Raw genomic sequence first — 21,034 nt, 5'->3', positions numbered from 1 at the left:
TTTATATTTGGCACTGGGGTGGCTGCTGCTGGAATACTGTGTCCAGTTCTGGTGCCCACAAGTCCAGAGGGATGTTGATAAATTGGAGAGAGTTCAGAGAAGAGCCATGAGAATGATTAATGATTAGAAAACTTGCCTTATGGTGACAGACTCACAGAGCTCAATCTACTTATTTAAAAAAAGAAAGCTAAGGGGTGAGTTGGTCAAGATTGGACATTTTTCTAAAACATCTGCTGTGGTTCAAACAGGAATGAATTCAGCAAGATCCTATGGCCTGTGTTATGCAGGAGGTCAGACTAGGTGATCACAGTGGTTCCTTCTGGCCTTAGAATCTCTGATTCGAAGAATCTTCCGTGTATTTCCCTGCTTCCAATCTCAGAATCTGTAGAGCCATAGGGTTAGAAGGGACCACAAGGGTCATCTAGTCTAGCCCCCTGCCAAGATGCAGGATTTGTTGTGTCTAAATCATCCAAAACAGATGACTCCAGCTTCCTTTTGAAAGCCTCCAGTGAAGGAGTTTCCACGACCTCCCTAGACAGTTTGTTCCTTTGTCTTGCTGTTCTTACAGTTAGGAAGATTTTCCTGAGATTTAATCCTAAACTGCCATGCTGTAATTTGAACCCATTGTCTCTCGTTCTGCCTCTTGTTCTGTGACAAGAAAGAACAAATTTTCTCCATATTTTTATAGCAGCCTTTCAAGTGTTTGAAGACCACTATCATGTCCCCTCTTAATCTTCTCTTTTCCAAACTAAACATACCCAGTTCCTTCGGCCTTTGTTCGTATGGTTTGTATTCCATCCCACTGATCATCTTTGTCGCTCACCTCTGGATCCTTTCCAGTTTCTCTACATCCTATACACAGAACTCCAGCTGAGGCCTACCCAGCACCGAGGAGAGCAGTATTATCACCTCCCATGACTTGCATTATATGCCTCTGTTAATGCAACCCAGAATTGCATTTGTTTTTTTTTGCAATACCATTGCATTGTTGACTCATGTTGAGGTTGTAATCTATTGTCACTGTGTCTCAGTGGGTCACAGCTGAGAATACCAAATTCAGGACAAACTGCTGAGAAATGGGGCAGACTCACCCCAAACTGGTGGTTATTCTTCCATAAGATATACCACATCTCTAACAAAAGTAAACTTCTGTCTCACCATACTGGTTAACAAAGTCAGAAATGCAGTCTCCTTAGGTATACCAGTCCTTGTTTCACCACCAAAACACTAGAGGTAATGATGAGTGGTTATTTAAAACCAGTTTCATCAACCAAAGGGTTCTTCTGATCCCAAAGGACCAGTCACATACCCAGGTCAATGTATAGTCAGATCTTACCCAATATTCATGCTGTTGCCAATCCTTTAGTATCTAATAGCTAAAGATTCATTTATAAGGGAAAAGAAAGGTGAGAGTTAAAATGATCAAAGGAATCAAATACATACACACATTGCAAAGTTCTTGTATCAGATTTGAAGCAGTGATGGAATAAACTGCTGGCTTATTAAGTCTCTGGTGGCATCCAAAAGATTGGAAGGCCCTCAATCCATTGGTTAGAATGCTCCTTTTAATATAAGTCCTTAGTCCAGAGATCAGAGCAGGAAAGAGGAAAATGGAGATATTTCCAGGGCCTTTTATAGCTTCTGCCATGTGGAGGGAAACTCATTGTCCCAAGCAAAGCTCCCAGCATAGTTTGTGGAAAAGTACAGGCACAAGATGGAGTTTAGGGTCACATTGCTAGTCACATGCCCCTGCATGCTTCAATGAGTCATAGCAAGAGCCATTATTCATATTCTGGCTAAAATGTCCCCAGGAAAGCCCATCAGGTGGAGATAAGCTTCTTCTATGACCCATTGTTTTACTAAATGGGCCATCAACTTGAATAGCCCATTCACAATGTGCGTGCTGACTGGATGTAAACTACCTGGTGGTAGTTACTACCTAACCTTATTATTATTGAATTATAACATTCAAAAACCAGTCCGAGATCACTTCAGTCTCCCTGGTCACTCGATTACAGACCTAAGAGTTGCAATATTACAACAAAAAAACTTAAGAAACAGACTCCAGCGAGAGACTGCTGAATTGGAATTAATTTGCAAACTGGACACCATTAAATTAGGCTTGAATAAAGACTGGGAGTGGATAGGTCATTACACAAAGTAAAACTATTTCCCTCCCCCGGCCCCCCACTGTTACTCTCACCTTCTTGTCAACTGTTGGAAATGGGCCATCATGATTATCACTGAAAAAGGTTTTTTTTCTCCTGCTGATAATAGCTCACCTTAATTCATCACTCTCCTTATAGTGTGTATGGCAACACCCATTTTTTCATGTTCTCTGTGTGTATATATCTATCTTCCTACTGTATTTTCCACTGCATGCATCCAATGGGTTTTAGCCCACGAAAGCTTATGCTCAAATACGTTTGGTAGTCTCTAAGGTGCCATGAGTACTTCTCGTTCTTTTTGCTGATACAGACTAACACGGCTACCACTCTGAAACCTGTTACCTGGTGGGTGTCTCCCCAGGAGCAAACACATTTGAAATACTGGTACATAGTCAATATTCATAATGACAGATATAACAATGACACATGCATACAAATAGGATAATCATATTCAGGAAATCATAACTTTTCCCTTCACGCCTTACATGATATACTTTGTGTAATATTTGTAGCAATTATATAACAGTGGTAGCAACATGATATACATGGTTATATTTTAACATCACATCCACCACAACTCCCAGATCCTTCTCAGCAGTGCTGCTGCTAAGCCACGTGCTTTGTATAATATAATGTCCTTGGCATTAGGAGGTGGTCACTACAATTTTAAGCCAGCTGGTTTTGTCTGATGCAAGTGCTGTTTACACTGGACCAGGAGCTGCATTATCCAAACCAGTTTTAACCATTCTTTAAAAATGGCTTATACCTGCTATGGACCGGTTCACATTAACAAGCCAAAGGAGATTAAATCCAAGGCAGCCTGAACCAATTTAATACCATGGTGGTTAAAGGCTGGTGACAAGATCCTCGACTCAGAGCACTTAGGTCCTGAAGGGGAGGGGGAATGATATTCTGTGGCACTGTTACAATCTGCACTGCTTGGAAACAAATGTGGGATTTCTCTCCCTCCTTTCCTTGTTCCTTTGCCTCGGCAGCTGGATGCGTAACACACTGGCGCAGTAGTTGTGACTGTATCTCGACTCCTGCTCCTGTCTTGCCATTAATGGAGTTATCCCTTTAGCTCAGGTGGTGGGAGTTTTTGCCGCTGATGCCAAATCACCAGAGCTCAGTCCCGGCTGATGAGCACATCTTGCGTGTGCGTGTGCATGTATCTATGTGTGTGCCTCTGTGTGTGTGTGTGTGTGTATCTATATGTGTGTGTGCAGCCACCAGTCCTTCCTTCGTAACCTGCTCCAGTTCTGTTGCTTCAAGTCTTCAGCGAGCGATACTCCTGCCCTGTTGTTTTCTCTCCTCTTTGCCCCTCACCCCAGAACACAATGGCTAGCTCAGAAACTCATGGGATTTGTTTTTAAATGTCATTTTAGTTTGTAGCTCTTGATGCCGTGAGCATCATCCTGAAGCAGCTGCAGCCCACAGAGAAGGAGCTTCTGCCATTCAACGCCTGCCTGAGCTGGCTGAAAAGGATCAAGTCCATTAAGCACACTGTGGAGCTGATCACATCGGACGACTACCAGATGAGACTTTACTGTAACAAAGAGGAATTACTGAACAGCGTATTGTAAGTTTTACCCCTTCTCCCAAAAAACTGTCTGTGTATTTTAAAGAATATAAACATTTTTAAAGCCTGTAACAGTCAAAACTTTTCTATGAAAACTTTTTTTCCCCAGACAGAAAGATGGGTTTTCCTTTAAACAAAATTTTTTGCAGACAGTGTCAGATTTCCTCTGAATTTTCCAAATTTATGTAGAAAAACTTGAAAACTAAAAATTTTCCAGCAGTTTTCAACTGGAAATCAATAAATGTTTTGATTTTTTTTTTAAACCAAAACCTTCAGTTACTGGGAAAAAAATGAGTTTTGTTTTCTCAATGAAAAGTCATAATTTTCCACGGGGTGGGGGAAAACCTTCCATGTTCCAATCAACTCCCTGTTAGATGGTGACTCAGCGTTTGCTGTGACCCCATTAATGGCTGGTCTACATAGCAGATAAAAGCCCATTACTTTGCCACTGTGTTACTCTGTGTGACAGACAAGAAAGGCTGAGTCAGCACTCTCTTCCCGGCAGCTCCAATCAAGCAAGGCAGAATGGAGCTGATTAAGCGGGGCTGCGCCTAATTTGTGAGTGGAGCAGGGCAGAAAGGCTAATTAAGCCATCAGGCCGAGCCCACAAACAGGCACAGGAAGGAAGTGGAAAAGAGGGAAGCAGGCAGTCAGGCGAGAGAGAGATTGCTCTCCCTTGCTTGTTCCGGGAGCTGTATATATTATGAAGATGGTGGGAATTCATCTGTAAATAAACTGCACAACCTGTTGGACCAGCAGAAGGGTCTTTGAGTAGTTTGTAGAACAGACCAGAACAGAAGGAGGAGCCAGGAGGTCCTGTTACACTCTGTTAGTTCAAATGGTAAAGTAAACATCCTAGATCCCTTCACTGGTCCTTGATGTCCCCCTTCTGGGCCCTTTGCAGGGATGAAAGTTACAGTACGCAGTGCAGCCGGGGTCCTGGGCAAGATGTGGGGGTGGCTCTGGGACCCCACGGAAGGGGCAGGGCCTCGAGTGGAAGGGGCAGAGCTGGGGATCAGAGTCCCTCAGCCAGCCCTTCAGTGCGGCAGCCAGGAGCCCCAGCCCCTTTTAAATCTCTGGGCCCTGGAGCAGCTGCCTCTTTTGCTCCCCCCTGTTGGTGGCCCTGCCCGCCACCCCACCCCCGTCCATCGGCGACCCTGTTGGTACGGTCTGGCAGCGCTGCGGCTGTGTATAGACCAGTACCAGTGGCCACTTCTTACCGGTATGCTGTACCAGCCCATATCGGCCCACTTTCACATCTGGCCCTTTGTGATGCTATTTACATCTGTGCAGACTGGGTGTAAGTGTCTGCTAGATCAGACTTCTCCTCTCACACCACCGGGAATGTTTTACACGTGTAAATGATGGGGCAGAGCACCAGTCCATGAAGGATCAGAGCCATCTTGTCACTAAAGGTCCAGTATTTTATGTCACCTGCTTACAGCTGGCTGCTTGCTTTGCTGGCACAAATCCTGCCTTTGGAAACTTGCATTTTAATATTGTAGAATTGAGTGCATGCATTGGAGAGCGGCTTCCCCAGCTGGGGAAGGGGAATGAAACTGGAACAGGAACAGAGAAGGAGATGCTCAGGGGAATGGAGAGCCTGAGGACAGGAAACTAAAGGAGCTTGGCTTGTTAAGTCTAACACAAGGAAGGCTGTGAGGGGATCGGGATTGCTCACTATAAATACATTGGGAGGCGGACGGGTGGCTGTAAATGCCAGGGAGGGAGAAGAGCTATTGAAGCTAAAGGACAGTGTTGGCACAAGAACAAATGGGTACAAACTGGCCATGGCTGAATTTAGGCTGGAAATAAGAAGAAGGTTTCTCACCATCAGAGGCAGGGAGGTTCTGGAAGACCCCCCAGTAGGATCAGGGACGGGATGGGGGCAAACGCCCTAACTGCTTTGAAGATGAAGCTTCATACGTTTATGAACAGGATTATCTGATGGGGTTGCCAGTGATAGCAGAGACTGGCTTCCACGGCCCAAGTTGTCCCTTCCAGTCCTACGTTCCAGTTAAAACCCCAGATATTAGTCCTGCCATGGCCCTTTCTTCAGAGCTTGTTCTATCAACAAAGATCGAGCAAATCCACTTAAAAACCTTGGGCCATATTCACACCAAGCCTTTCCAAGCGTTACGCAGACAGCAGAGGAAAGGACAAAGGTTTTTTCCCTTTGATTTCCCCATTGTATCCACTTCCCCTTCCTTTTGTAAACCACTCTGAGCAGCGGGTAAAGGGTGTCCCTGACTGCAAGCCATCACACCTAGCCTGAGGGGATTGTGAGCCGAAGGGCCTGTTTACATGTTCAGTTCCTATCTCCAGGTGGCTGGTTTTGTCCAAAGATGTGGGGAAGAATTATTTTTCTCAGCAGACAAGGCGCAGCTACTCTCAGTGAGGCAATTCTGTCTCTTTTTCAGACACCAGTGGAATTGCACCAACATCGTCTACCTGCTCATCGATCACCTGCTACACGATGAAACCAATGTGGACGAGAAGCTGCTGAAGCTCGTTGTGAAGCAGTTTGTCTTCCTCTGGAATGTAGGTGTATAAAATAGCCCCCCACTGCCCCTTTGAAACCGCATGGAACAAGAGGCTACAGCACTAAGGCCCCAGCAGAGCAGGGAAGGAAGACCGCTGGAAGAACTTTTTCATCCAAAACTTTTTTTGGAGAAAAATGCAGATTTGGCAATACCAAAATGCTTCCTGAATTCATGTTGGTTTTGTCAGATTGTTTTGTTAGGCTCTGATAGGGATGGGGGAGCAGGCAGATACCAGATACAGTGTTGGTATATAATACTCTAAATAGTTGTATTGATTACAATATAACCCCACACTCACTCCACATTCACACCCCTTTCATATTACACCAGAGTCTGAAGATTAAAGGGAAGTCCCAATGGCCAGTCAAGGTCTGCTCCAGTCATGGGGCATGGGGAGCTCTGCACTACACATCTCTTCTTTATCAGGGCTCTGGATCGATGTCTGATTCCAAATTTCAGATATGTCAGGCAACTATTTATAGACCAGTCCATCTGTTGCATCATTGGCTCTTTGTCTGTTTAAAGCCTTGTATCAATAACTCCAGGAAAACAGTTCCTGGCAAGCCTCCATAATACAGGACATTCCATTTCCTCCTATGGACATGACACAGTTGTTTTGCGCAGACAATCCTTGACCACTCATAACCTTAAATCCTCGCTTCAGTTGCCAAAACGCAACTCATGTACTCATGTCAAGCACACTGCATTTATACTAGGCCCAAATGGCTTATAGCGGTTTACAACATGTACTACTTTATATCTCAATAGTTTCAGTCAGAAAAAAAACTACAAAGAAAAAAATCAGGGGAAAAAAATCAAAACATTTCCATTTTTTGGTTCAAAATGACTTTTCCATTTCAAAAGTTCCTTTAATTTTAGTTTTTAATACAATTTTAAAAAATTAAAAATGGTTGGAATCAAAACAATGTTTCGGCTTTCTCCAAAATGTTTTGTTCGATACTAAACAAATTTGACATGAAGCTAGTTCCTCCCCCCCTCCATTTTTTTTGGAATTGTGAGTGAACCGAAAAATCCATTATTCACCCAGCTCTAGAGAGGATTCCTGTCCTCAGAGGATTCAACCACCCCCATCCTTCACCCACATGAGACATGGTGTCCCCACAAGAGATCAGGAGGTAGCCTGCAGGTGGCCCAAGCTGCTCTGATTCTGCACAGCTCCCTTACATACCGTCTCCTGCCCCTGTTACACAGTGATACTACACCCAGGCCCCCTGCAATCCTCACCCCAGAATTAGAGCCTTACACAGGACAGAAAATCTGTTTGGCAAAAGGATACAGAGATTTGGAAATTTGGCTTCATTCCCAATTGGAACAAAAACTGAAAATTTCTAAATTTCCACAAAGAAAAATTAGTTTTGGGTTGATTCAAATGTTTTGATTCTTAATATTTTGGTATTAGAGTATACAAAATATGTGGGTATTGTAGTATAAAATATAATTTCCGTGTTTCAGGGTTTTGGTTTTCCGATAAAACACAAGTTTTTGCAGGAACACAGACAACATCCATTAAAGTTTTTGTTAGTCAATAACCCAGTTTTCCATCAACAACATGCTTTGACCAGCCTTTCTCAACTGGTGTGCCCAGCAATGGAGATGTGTGTGTAACATCAGGCCCTCAAGTTTTCAAAGTTTGGCCCCAGGTGTTTCTGAAAACTTTTGTAACCTTAATTCAGCCCCCCTGTGCTTCTGCATTATGATACAGTCTTTAATTACATGATCATGTGCCATGTGTTCTGTCAGACTCCAGCCTCATTCAGTGCACAGGATGAGCAGTGAATGAGGGAGAATGTTTAAGGCTCTGGGCTGGGACTCAGGAGACTTGGGATCTAATCTGGGCTCTGCCCCAGACTTCCTATGTGATGTTGTGCAAGACTATCAGAATGCATGCCCTAAAGGGGCAGAGTTAAGGTTGAATGGGCAACCTTGATGCTGGGATATCCTAACTTTTGAGTGCTTGCTTTTGCAAATGTAACTTTAACACTTCTTTTGTCACTTAGAATGTAATGACATTCACTGTGCTTTATTTTCTGTAGTTACTGTACAAAACTGAAGACCATAAACCAGCAAAGATTTTTGAAGTTGTGACAAAAGTGCTGAAGAGATGCAGCAACAATGCTGCTACCGTCTACCTTGTGTAAGTCAAGCAAACAAGCAAAAAAGACCATTGTGGGTAAATTTTCAGCAAGACCATTTTTAGCAGGCAATGTGTCTGTTAATTACGCTTGCAAGTTAGTTTATTTCCTGACAATATTTTTATTTCCATGTACCATGTAACTCAGCATTCAGTGCTGTACCCACACATATGGAAAACATTTTGCATTATGTACCATGGGTGTGAACGATTCCCCCTCCCCTGAGCACCCCCTTGTGGCTGGGCACCTTCACACCAGGACTAATATCCCACTTCTCCTCTCAGGCCCCTTAGGCCTCCCCAACAGACTCTCTTGCCTCAAAAAATACTCCTCCTTCTGGCCAACTTATTACAAAAAAAATACTGCAAAGAACCCAGAACAAGAGTCCCCAAACATTGTCCATTTATAACCCGCAGCACCTATAGTCCTTAAAATCACAAGACAGCAGCAGTGTAGCACCTACCACTCTCTGGCATTTTCCACCACACCACAGCTCTTTGTCGGTCCTCTCCTGTCCTTCTCCCAGGAAAACCACCCCAGCCCTTCCAGCTGGAGTACAACCCTACTCTTCCCAGTGGCAATGCCTACCCCCACTCCCCCAGCCTCTCTGCTGGGAGATCATCCTCACCAGGGGAGCATCCATCACTCCTCCTATTACACTAACTTTTTCCAGTTCTTCTGGGTGGTGATGTCAGCAGGTAATCCCCTCTGCTGCTCCCCTTGCCTTCAATCCTTTCTGGCCCTGGCTCTCTGGCTTGGGGAGGTCAGCCAAGGAACCCTTCTGCTGCTTCTCTTCCTTCAGCCTTTCCCCAGGAACCTCCTGCAGCCTCCTTCAGGGACTTCCTCCCTCTCTGATTCTCCCTGATCCTATATAGCCCCAGGTGCTGTTCTGCGTTTTAATTGGCCAATCTGAAAGCACCTGTTCTGGCAGAGGGGAGCAGGACCTGCTTTATTGAAAGAAGCCAGCCACCCTGTGCAATCGGACTTATGTATATTGCCATGGAGCTTGGGCCCAGCTATGCAAGGCTTTATTATTATTTATTTATTAACTCTGTAAGGCACAAGGCAGCGGAGAATCAGACGCCGTGAATTGCATCTTGCTTTCGTGGTGTCTTTCAGGAAGGGCGTGAACGAGTGCAAAAGCTGCCAGAACGAGATCACTGACCCAGCTGAGCTGCCCTGTGGTCACATTTTCTGCACACAGTGCATCCAGGAGTGGAACATCAGGCAGTGCAAGATCTGCAAGGAGAGCGTCCCCGAGGATTATACGCCCACCGCCTCCCAGATCACCAGGTACTACACAGTTGCCTGACTCTGTGATTTGGGACACTTGTTTAGCAGTAATATTCCTGCTAATCTCTGTTACTGACAGCGTGGCCAGAACGGTTGCTTTTCTTCCACACCCCTCCACTACGTTTCTTTGAGCTCTTAGAAAAATGGGCTGCTCCCTCTCCAAGACTGGTACTGGACATAGCTCCTTGTTCTGCTGAAGGATTTCCCGAGATAGGTCTGTCCATAAACAATGACTTTAATGGGACTTCGTGCATGCAGGGTCTGCACACACTGATCCCTTTTCAGGACTGGGGGCCTGGGATTGTAAATATCTGAAGTTGCAGATTATAAAAGGGGGCTCTGGTGGCACAAAGGGGACTGAAAGCGGGTGCATCTCCCCGCATAGAGCTGATGGAGAGTAGCATTTTCCAATGTGGCTTTAGGATTTAGGAACCTAGGTCCCATTAAAAATCATGCTTTTGAAAATGGTATCTGTGCATAGGCATTGACTCTGTGGGTGCTCCGGGGCTCAAGCACCCCCAGAAAAAAATTGGGAGTCTCAGTACCCACGGAGCTGGCCATTGATCAGCTGTGCGGTGGCCCCTGGGGCTGGCCATGGCTTCAGTGGCTCCCGCCACTTGCTCCTTTTCACCCTCAACTCTCCTCACTCACCTTTAAGGCAGGAGGGGGCAGAAAGGACGAAGCAGCAGGCAAGAGGTGCTCAGGAGTGGGGGCAGAGAGGAGTGAGTGGTGGGCAGGTGGGTGGAGCCTTGTGGAGGGGGCGGAGAGGAGTGAGCAGGGGGGGCCTCGGGGGCAGAGGCAGAAAAGAGGGAGTGGGAGGCACTCAGGGGGCAGGAAGAGGCAGAGTAGGGGCAGGGCCTCAGGAGGGGCAGAGTAGGGGAGGAGCCTTGGGGGAGGGACAGAGTGGGGGTGGGGCACCCAGCGTGGGGGTGGGGCACCTACTGTCAAAAACAAAAGTCAGCACCTGTGTATCTGTGGCCAGTTCTGTGTCAAGCCTGGCCTTGCAGCTGGTGCAGAGGCCATGTATGGGGGACAGGCGGCTGACTGCAGAACATCCAGCCCTTAGACTCATAGCCAGCTGATCCGTTCACGGGCAGCCCTAAGCTATGGTGGTCCCAGGTTCAGAAACCTGCAAGTGACCCCTCTGTGCTCCCCATCTTACCTTCACCCAGCACGCGTTGGAGGTTTGAGCCCAGGGCTCCAGTGTCAGGGGTCAGCTTCTTCTGATTTTAGGTAATTATTTTTAGATACATTTTTAGGAGCCATAAATGATTATTTAAGCGTTTTTCTGGAATTGTCATTATGGCAGCGGTCACCAGGTAGGGCTGTTACACACACTGTTTTTTCACAGCATGCGAGCAGGTTTCAATTCTAGGGAACACAATGTGTTTTGTTATTTTGCGATAATGCAGAGTTTTGGGTAGGGAGAGTTGTGTGAGCAGCAGGAGAATTTGCTGTCTGCCTTGGGCTCTTGTTTAGAACGGACTGTCTCCCTGGGGACTGGGTGATTGGCTTTGGGCTGACATTCCTGGGAGAAGGGCTGAAATGTGGGATAGAATTTGGCAACATTAACTCCCAGTGAATAAAGTTGTTTTGCCCAGAATGTGGAATAATTCATATCGGGCAGAATTATTATTGACTTTACAGGATCAAGTCTACCCTCAGTACACACTCAAGTCCTCTTAACTTAGCAAGAGTAGTGGAGCTATGTGCATGTTTCAGCACAGAGAGATTTGTAGATTCATAGATTTTTAAGGCCAGAAGGGACCATTAGATCATGAGGCCAGAGAATCTCACCCAGTGATGTCTACATCATGCACATAACTTTGGCTTGAGCTATAGCAGATCTTTTAGAAACATATTCAGTCTTGATTTAAAGATTTCAGATGATGGCAAAACCACCACTTCCCTTGGTAACTTGTTCCAATGGTTAATCATCCTCAAGGTGACAATTTTTGCCTTTGTTCCAGTCTCAATATATTTAACTTCAGCTTCCAGCCATTCTCATTTTGTTTGCTACCTTATATATTAAAATAGTGACATTTTAAAAAAAATAATCTTTTTCTCGCCCTAGGGAGGCAGTTGCAAATCACAACAAATTCAGGAGGAAGTGCAACTCCTTCTTTGTGGAGTTTGTCAGTAGTTACTGTTTTGGGGACAAAATCCCTCCATCTGCAGAGATCATCGAACAACTGATTAAGTTCGTGGCTTGCAAACCTTCGAACCCAGAACATCAAGAGGTTAGAAAGGGTGAGTGATGTGTGTAACACAGCAACGGCTCGATCCTGCCAATCCCAGTTGTTCAGATATCCTGAGTCAAGCCCCAAAACTCATGACAGTGACTTTAAAATCATGAGATAAAAACCCAAACAATAAATACGAGGTTTTTTTATTTGCCTTCTGGTGTTGGAGCTTTTAGGGCAATTCACACCAGCTGGGGGGTCTGACCCATTGACTCCAGTGTAGCTATGGGGGGTTCACACCAGTTTGGAATCTGGTCTTGTGCTCAGAAAAAAAAAAAAGTAATCCATTCTACTCTTTGGTTTCAGTGTACAAACCAACGAGTGACTTGTCGCCCTTTGAAGAGTGCATGGATCCGAGTCCTACTGTCAAGTCCTCCCTTTTGAAAATGCTGCTTCGGTGCAGGTTGGTTCTAGTTCTTCCAGTGGCTATATTAACTGTGTTTCACTCACAGATCCACGTTGGGTATATTCAGTTTTATAACTTATGTCCATTTCCTCCTAGACTAGACGATGTGAAGGAACACCTGGAAGGGTATCTCTCCAGGATGGAGGAAGTATTATCATTAAATCAAAGCAGTCGCAATGATTTCTATTTCATGGTAGTGTGCTGCTTTGAGGTGAGTCCCATGAAGAGTCTGTGGAGAAACATAGACATTTTATTACATCCATAATAACTATGTTAAAAGAATAGCTAAGGTTGCAAAGTCAAGTACTCCAATGTTAGGAAATGCTAAAATTAAGGTTACCTGTGCAGTCTTCACTTTTGCTCTGGCATATGCTTTACAATACAGTCTGCAATTACATAACCAGATACTATTTTTTCCACAGAATCCCTGCCTCAATCAGTATATGAAGTTACTCAATATTTATTTATGTATTTGTATTTTTGTAGCGCCTAGGAGTACTAGTCATGGGCCATACCCCGCATTGTACCAGATGCTGTACAAACTTGTGTGCCCCCCCCTTATTCTCTGCACACCACGCAGACCCTGCGCCGAATTCAGAAGTATTAATTCTACGGTGCTCTCGCTAGAGTATCAGAGTGCCTCACAAACGTTAATGAATTCATCTTCACAATGCCCCTGTGAGAATAGGTGATATTATTATGCCCATTTTACAGCTGTTGCACTGAGACACAGAGAGATTACTGCCAAATTGTCAGAAGTCTCCACTAATTTTGGGTGCCCGATTTGAGATCCCCAGGGCCTGACAAGCAGAGTACTTAGCATTTTTATAGCATTTTATGTGTTCATAGCACAGCTCCCGTTGACCTCAGTTGCAGCTGTGAATACTCAGCACTTCTACAAGTCAGACCCAGGTATCTCACGTTGGCACCCAGAAAAGGAGAAACATACAATTAATGGCCAGTTCTCCAATTTTCAGAAATAACTTTGGTACTTAGGAGCCTAAATCTCACTGACTTTATGAGACTTAGGGGAAAATTTCAGCGGTGCCTAAGTCACTTAGGAGTCTAAGTCTCATAGATGTTCAGTGACTTTTGGCTCCTAAATCACTTTGGCACTTTGGAAAATTTTACCCGTAGGCTCGCAGAGAGGGACAGAAGATGTGGGGGGATAGAAACCAAGGTGGGGAGAAGTGGACGGGGGGAGAGACAGGAGCTCTTACCCCCAGGCTGTTATTTTTAATCAGTGGCATTGTTTCAAAATGACCAGAACAATTTTATTTTTTGTAGCCTTTAAAGTTAATGTCTGCGGTGTGGTGCGGGGAGAAGGGAAAAGTTGAGTCACTAAAAAAAACCTGCCCAACCAACTGCATCCCCTTTACCACAGGGGTACTGTCTGTTCACTACTGTACATTTTTAAAAATTCTCTCTCTTGAACAGGATTTTATGTATTCCTCCTTTCAAGAAGACGCCAGCCAGAATTCGGAGCACTTGTTCTCCACTGCAGATCTGTCTGCTCCCAGCTCTGCCACTCTCACCAGCATTGAAAACTTGCAGTTCATTGCTAAGCTCCGACTCGCCATCGGTAACGTTGCAGCTGTGCTTGGCAGAGAGCTGCCAAGTGGTAAGTGGAGTTTCTAACCGTTTTCCAGTAGTGGTGGACATCAGGGAAGATTGGTTAGAGAACCATTCAGCTCCGTGGATGTTGTTTGCTTTAAGGGTTGTGTTTGTCCAGAGTAATTTCCAGAGCTGATCAAAACATTTTCAGCTGAACAGTTTTCCATTGGAAAACGCTGTCCCATCCGAACTGAAATGTGTTGTGGGAACTCGTCGATTTTGATGAAATTTTTAACAGAAAAGTTTTGAAACATTTTGCAATTGAAATGAATCATTTTATTTGATTTTTGTCTTTTTCATTCAGTTTCATTTTGATTTTCACTTTTTGTTTTAACTTTATCATTTCAGTTCAATTTTCTCATTTTGACTTTCATATATTATGTATGACGTGATCAAACTGAAATGTTTTGACATTATCAAACGTTTCATTTCAATAAGGTTGTTTCTATGTGAAACCCTTCTGCCTGTTGGAATTGGCAGCAACAAGGGCCGGGTTCAGTATCTAGGGGTTCCTTTTCGACAGTACAACACAAAACCGGCTTGAGCCCCGACCCAGTGACCTGGGACAGTTACACACCACCCCCGGGGCGCCTCTAAGAGGCAGTACTTCCCCTCTTGCAAGCACTGAGTCTGTGTATGGAAAAGAAAACTTTTAGTAAAAGGGGAAAGGAACCCAGCATTAATTGGGGAAAACACGACAAACATGATTCAAAAACAGATGGCCATGAACAAAACACCCACACCAGAGTACACAGGGGAGTGTCCTTTTCCTCAGTCTCTCACCTGGTGGTATGAAAGTCTGACAAACAAATGTCCCTTTAACACGCCACTCCCCTGTCCCTCCACCGCACCCCACTCACAGTTGTTGTCCTTGGTCAGTGAAGACCCAGAGTTCAGAGGTGCATCTCTATGAGTTCACCTCCCATCCAGGGGGTGAAAGACACCCAGCAATGCTTCAGCTGTCACTCCACTGTTGGCCACTCGCTCCACCACTGCTCGCTGAGCCATCAGCCACTTTATTGGCCACTCGTTCTGCGGCCACTCACTCCACCAGCTCACTCTGCTGTTGCTTGCTCTGGCAGCCGCTCACTCCTATGTCAGCTGCTCTGCCATCGCTCACTCCACCACTGTCCTCTAGTGCAACCTCTGGAATGTCTTGAGGTCCCCCCACTTAACACAGCTCTCAGTGATTTCAGCTGTTACAGGGGGAGCCTCATTGCTAGGGCAGGCTGGGCAGTCACTTTTACCAGAGACGCTGTCCCATAGCAGCTCTAATGCTTGGACCTGGTTATCAGTGATTTCAGCTCTAGTGATCCAAAACAAAAGACTCTCAACTGAATCTTAATCAGCTCTGTCATTAAACAGTGGAGAGGGGGAGGATAAATGTGTCGAGAACTCTTAGGCAGAGCTCACACCACCATGTAAAGACACCTGTCCCCACCCTCTCACCTCTCCACTGGGCTTCCGCTCTCCTACCCCCTTCTTAGCAAGTGGAGTTCAGCTGAGGTTGAACCTCTCAGTCAGGGTATGCCAAGCACAGATCTGCTGCCCTCTATTCACACAACAAGGGTAATAAAACTGTATTACTCCTGCACCCAATACCAAAATGCAATCCAACACCAGCCAAAAGTGATCATTTGGGCAAAGCTGCTCCATCATGCTGCGCACCTAGGCAGAGTGAGCATGTCTATGCAAACTGGGTCGGCTCCTGATGTCTTCTCCCCCAGCTCATCACTAGATGTCAGGGGAGAGCTCAGTCAGACTCTGCTTACAGATCTTTCTGAATCGGAATATTTCATACATGAAATATTTTGAGATTTTGACTTTTCCTCATCATTTGGGACCAATACAAATTTAGAAATGTCAGAATTTCCCACAGAACAGAAATTCCATTTTCCAGCCAGCTCTGATCATTACTGGAAAATACAACCTTAAATGACAAGATGTACAAAAGTGTGTGGTACCTACAGAAACAAATGTCCCACTTCTATATGGCCAGCACATTTACCCAGCTGACTTTAGTGAAATGATCTTTCCCCTCAATTTCACTTGGTATGAGGTCACCAAATTAAAAGAGACAGGGTAAAATCTTCTTTAAATGAGTTTTTAAAGTATTTAAGTCAAGAATTTAAGTCTGTTTCTCAAAGCTCCACTCTAGCTCAACCAGGAATTATTGGGCCAGATGCAGGAATCACCAGGCGAGATTCTCTGGCTTGAGTTATTCATAGATTCCCAAATCAGAAGGGATTATTGTGATCATCTAGTGCAGCATAAGCCACAGAACTTCCCCCAAATAATTCCTAGAGCAGCACTTTTTATAAAAACATCCAATCTTGATTTACAAGATTATGCAGGAGGCTGAACTGGGTGGATACAATGAGCCCATTTGACCTGAAAATCTGAGACCTAAAAATGTCTGACCTCTCTGAATGCTGTAGGCTCTGCAAGACCAAACTCACTATTGCCACAAAATTAATGGTGGCCACATTTAGTCCTACAGGGTGAATTTTATCCATGAAGCAGTTTTCACTGGGAGTTGGTATTGCATTTTATACCTGTAAATCTTCACTGCAGAAGGGTTAATGGAAGGACTGTTCCTTCTGGTTCAGATGAAGTGTATCTATTCAAATGGGGTCTTTCTTGACTTTCTCCTTTTTTCCCCTTTTATCTTAAATACTGTGGTAACATTACTGCAGGGATTTCATTGCATATGAGCTTTGAACAACTGTGAAGCTAGGCAGCAATATTGCATTGGTTTGGGGCTAATACTGAACTCTGCTTGGCAGCTGCAGACCAGAATACATGGACCAGTGCTGAAACTGCAGAAAAACAATCCCAACTTGTGAATTCAATGAAAAATCTGGTTGAAAAGGCCCAAACACCTTGGCCTCAAATATTCCTTATTAGAAATCTTTGTAATTTCTATGGGATGAACATAATGCAGAAGATTCTTCAGCGAGAGCAGTGGATTTTACCCAGAGGGATTGAGACTTCACAGGTAAGTGGCTTCCAAAGGCAACAGAATTTTATGCTTACAAACTATTCATACAGTTTCTGTATCTCCTTTCTACAGGATGGTTAATTCAAGAGACCTGTATTCACCTGAAAGCCAAGGGCATCCCTAAGGGGGTGCAGGGCCTAGGACAACCACTCCCCCCCGCCTCTTCCTGCCCCTGCTCCGCCCCGCCTCTTCCCTCACCCACTCTGCTCCCACTCCACCCCTTCCTGCTCCACCCCCATTCTGCCCCTTCCCTCCAGCCCCTGCCCCCACCCTGCCTCTTTCTGCCCCTTCCCCCAAACCCCTGCCCCACCTCTCCCCCAAAGTGTGGGGCCCGGGGCAACTGCCCCAAACCGTCCAATGGCTCTGCTGAAAGCAGTTTTGTTCTTGATAAGCAAAAAGTGCTCCAGACCATAACATTGGTAAAACATGACCTTTGTGCTTTTGTGTGTTATTTTCAAAATGATGTTGGTATTTAAATTGAGAGCTCCTTATGGCAGGGACTGTCTCTCAGTAAGTGGGTGCAGTGCTTTGCACAATGGGGCTCTGATCTTAGTTACTGTGGGCAGGTTTACACTTAAAACACTGCACAGGTGCAGCTGCCCCGCTGTAGCGCTTTAATGAAGATGCTCTACGCTGACAGGAGAGAGCTCTCCCGTCGATGTAGTTAATCCTCCTCCCCGACAGGCGGTAGCTACATCTGCAGGAGAGGTTCTCCTGCTCACTGACATAACACTGTCTGCATGGTTTGGTTGATATAACTACATCGCTCAGGGGGACTGATGTCAGTCACTGTGTGTCTGTGCAGTGTCTGGCACTATGGGCCCCAATCAAGATCATGGCTTCTAGACACTGCCATAATACAAATAATAAAACAATAAATAAAATAAGAATAATAATTAATAATAAAATACATGAAAAACATTTTGATTAACCTTCAAATGTAACTGGTCTGATAGGATTCTTTAGCAGCCTCTTGCTGTAAAATGATGTGCCTTAAATAATACATAAACAGCTTTTTTATAACAAAAGTATAAAATATTTTTATTTCCTTAGGACATAAAAATCAGCTCCAATACACCACTGATGCTTGTGACGCTAGACAGAGCAAGAGGCCACATTAAAAACACAGAATCTGAAGAAGCCAAGCAAATAACAGTGAGTGTCTGTTTTCTGTTTTAATGGAACATGGTTTGGTTTGTGATTCTGTACAAGTGAAATTCACCCCTGTGCAGAGAGCCAGCACAATTTACACCAGCTAAGGATCTGCCACACAGGACCTGAATCAGAGAACTAGAAGGGACCTCGAGTGGCCATCAAGTCTAGCCCCCTCCACTCATGGCAGGACCACGCACCATCTAGACCATCCCTGACAGGTTTCTGTCAAACCTGCTCTTAAAAATCTCCAGTGATGGAGATTCCACAACCTCCCTAGGCAATTTATTCCAGTGCCTAACCACCCTGACAGTTAGGAAGTTTTCCCTAATGTCCAACCTAAACCTCCCTTGCTGCAATTTAAGCCCTTTGCTTCTTGATCTATCTTCAGAGGTTAAGAAAAGCAATTTTTCTTCCTCCTCCTTGTAACAACCTTTTAGGTACTTGAAAACTGTTATCATGTCCTGTCTCAGTCTTCTCTTCTCCAGACTAAACAAACCCAATTTTTTCAATCTTCTCTTATAGGTCATGTTTTCTAGACCTTTAATCATTGTTTTGCTCTTCTCTGGACTCTCTAATTTGTCCACATCCTTCCTGAAATGTGGCGCCCAGAACTGGACACAATACTTCAGTTGAGGCCTAATCAGCGCAGAGTAGAGTGGAAGAATTACTTTTCGTATCTTGCTTTCAACACTCCTGCTAATACAGCCCAGAAGGATGTCTGCTTTTTTTGCAACAGTGTTACACTGTTGAATGACTCATATTTAGTTTGTAGTCCACTATGACCCCTAGATCCCTTTCCGCAGTACTCCTTCCTAGGCAGTCATTGCTCATTCTGTATGTGTGCAACTGATTGTTCCTTCCTCAGTGGAGAACTTTGCATTTGTCCTTATTGAATTTCATCCTATTTACCTCAGACCATTTCTCCAGTTTGTCCAGATCATTTTGAATTTTAATCCTATCCTCCAAAGCATTTGCAACCCCTCCCATCTTGGTATCATCCACAAACTTTATAAGCATACTCTCTATGCCATTATCTAAATCGTTGATGAAGATATTGAACAGGACCCAAAACTGATCTCTGCGGGACCCCACTAGTTATGCCCTTCCAGCATGACACTGAACCACTGATAACTACTCTCTGGGAATGGTTTTCCAGCCAGTTATGCACCCACCTTATAGTAGCTCCATCTAGGTTGCATTTCCCTAGTTTTGTTTATGAGAAGGTCATGCGAGACAGTATCGAAAGCCTTATTAAAGTCAAGATATACCACATCTGTTGCTTCCCCACAAGTCTTGTTACCCTGTCAAAGAAAGCTATCCGGTTGGTTTAACACAATTTGTTTTTGACAAATCCATGCTGACTGTTACTTATCTTATTATCTTCTAGATGTTTGCAAACTAATTGCTTAATTATTTGCTCCATTATCTTTCCGGGTACAGAATTTAAGCTGACTGCTCTGTAATTCCCTGGGTTGTCCTTATTTCCCTTTTTATAGATGGGCACTATAATTCCCCTTTTCCAGTCTTCTGGAATCTCTCCCATCTTCCATGACTTTTCAAGGATAATCACTAATGGCTCAGATATCTCCTCAGTCAGCTCCTTGAGCATTCTAGGATGCATTTCATTAGGCCTTGGTGACTTGGGGACGTCTAATTTGTCCAAGTAATTTTTAACTTGTTTTTTCCCTATTTTAGCCTCTTCTGATCCGATCTTAGTTTCACTGGCATTCACTACGTTAAATGCCCAATCACCACCAACCTTCTTGGTGAAAACCAAATCAATGGAGTCATTAAGCACCTCTGCCATTTCCACATTTTCTGTTGTTCCCTCCTCCCATTGAGTAACCAGCCTACTCTGTCCTTGGTCTTCCTCTTGCTTCTAATGTATTTGTAGAATGTTTTGTTGTTAGCCTTTATGTCTCTAGCTAGTTTGATCTCATTTTGTGCCTTGGCCTTTCTAATTTTGTCCCTACATACTAGAATTATAGAATATCAGGGTTGGAAGGGACCTCAGAAGGTCATCTAGTCCAACCCCCTGCTCAAAGCAGGACCAATCCCCAATTTTGGCCCAGATCCCTAAATGGCCCCCTCAAGGATTGAACTCACAACCCTGGGTTTAGCAGGCCAACGCTCAAACCACTGAGCTATCCCTCCCCCCCAAACAAATACTTGTGTTATTTGTTTATATTCATCCTTTGTAATTTGACCTAGTTTCCACTTTTTGAAGGACTCTTTTTTTTTTTTTTTTTGATTTTTAGATCATTGAAGATCTCCTGGTTAAGTCAGGGTGGTCTCTAGCCATACTTTCTGTCTTTCCTGCACTTAGGACGGAAGAATCCCATGCACCACTACAGACTAGGGACCGAATGGCTAGGCAGCAGTTCTGCAGAAAAGGACCTAGGGGTTACAGTGGACGAGAAGCTGGATAGGAGTCAGCAGTGTGCCCTTGTTGCCAAGAAGGCCAATGGCATTTTGGGATGTATAAGTAGGGGCATTGCCAGCAGATCGAGGGACATGATTGTTCCCCTCTATTCGACATTGGTGAGGCCTCATCTGGAGTACTGTGTCCAGTTTTGGGCCCCACACTACAAGAAGGATGTGGAAAAATTGAAAAGAGTCCAGCGGAGGGCAACAAAAATGATTAGAGGACTGGAACACATGACTTATGAGGAGAGGCTGAGGGAACTGGGATTGTTTCATCTACGGAAGAGAAGAACGAGGGGGGATTTGATAGCTGCTTTCAACTACCTGAAAGGGGGTTCCAAGGAGGATGGACCTCGACTGTTCTCAGTGGTAGCAGATGACAGAACAAGGAGTAATGGACTCAAGTTGCAGTGGGGGAGGTTTAGGTTGGATATTAGGAAAAACGTTTTCACTAG

The 21,034-nt window shown here is 44.6% G+C and overlaps 1 protein-coding gene across 4 annotated transcripts in view; it reads left to right on the top strand.

Moving 5' to 3' along the window:
* LOC114021482 (E3 ubiquitin-protein ligase rnf213-alpha) overlaps window positions 1–21,034 on the top strand; it is a 168,566-nt gene that overhangs the window by 116,425 nt on the left and 31,107 nt on the right. For 3 of the 4 annotated variants that reach the window (XM_043549414.1, XM_043549413.1, XM_037899151.2), the window contains exons 48-57: window positions 3,554–3,747; window positions 6,168–6,288; window positions 8,345–8,445; window positions 9,563–9,736; window positions 11,811–11,986; window positions 12,286–12,382; window positions 12,482–12,596; window positions 13,823–14,006; window positions 16,786–16,997; window positions 18,054–18,155. In XM_043549414.1, the coding sequence (XP_043405349.1) occupies window positions 3,554–3,747; window positions 6,168–6,288; window positions 8,345–8,445; window positions 9,563–9,736; window positions 11,811–11,986; window positions 12,286–12,382; window positions 12,482–12,596; window positions 13,823–14,006; window positions 16,786–16,997; window positions 18,054–18,155 (1,476 nt within the window). The remainder of the gene's footprint in view (window positions 1–3,553; window positions 3,748–6,167; window positions 6,289–8,344; window positions 8,446–9,562; window positions 9,737–11,810; window positions 11,987–12,285; window positions 12,383–12,481; window positions 12,597–13,822; window positions 14,007–16,785; window positions 16,998–18,053; window positions 18,156–21,034) is intronic. The other variant, XM_037899152.2, reaches the window with a different exon arrangement.

This window comes from Chelonia mydas, chromosome 6 (genome assembly GCF_015237465.2).
Source record: "Chelonia mydas isolate rCheMyd1 chromosome 6, rCheMyd1.pri.v2, whole genome shotgun sequence".
NCBI lineage: Eukaryota > Metazoa > Chordata > Testudines > Cheloniidae > Chelonia > Chelonia mydas.
The sequence above is the reverse complement of the archived record's forward strand: the minus strand, read 5'-3'. Positions and strand labels throughout refer to the sequence as shown.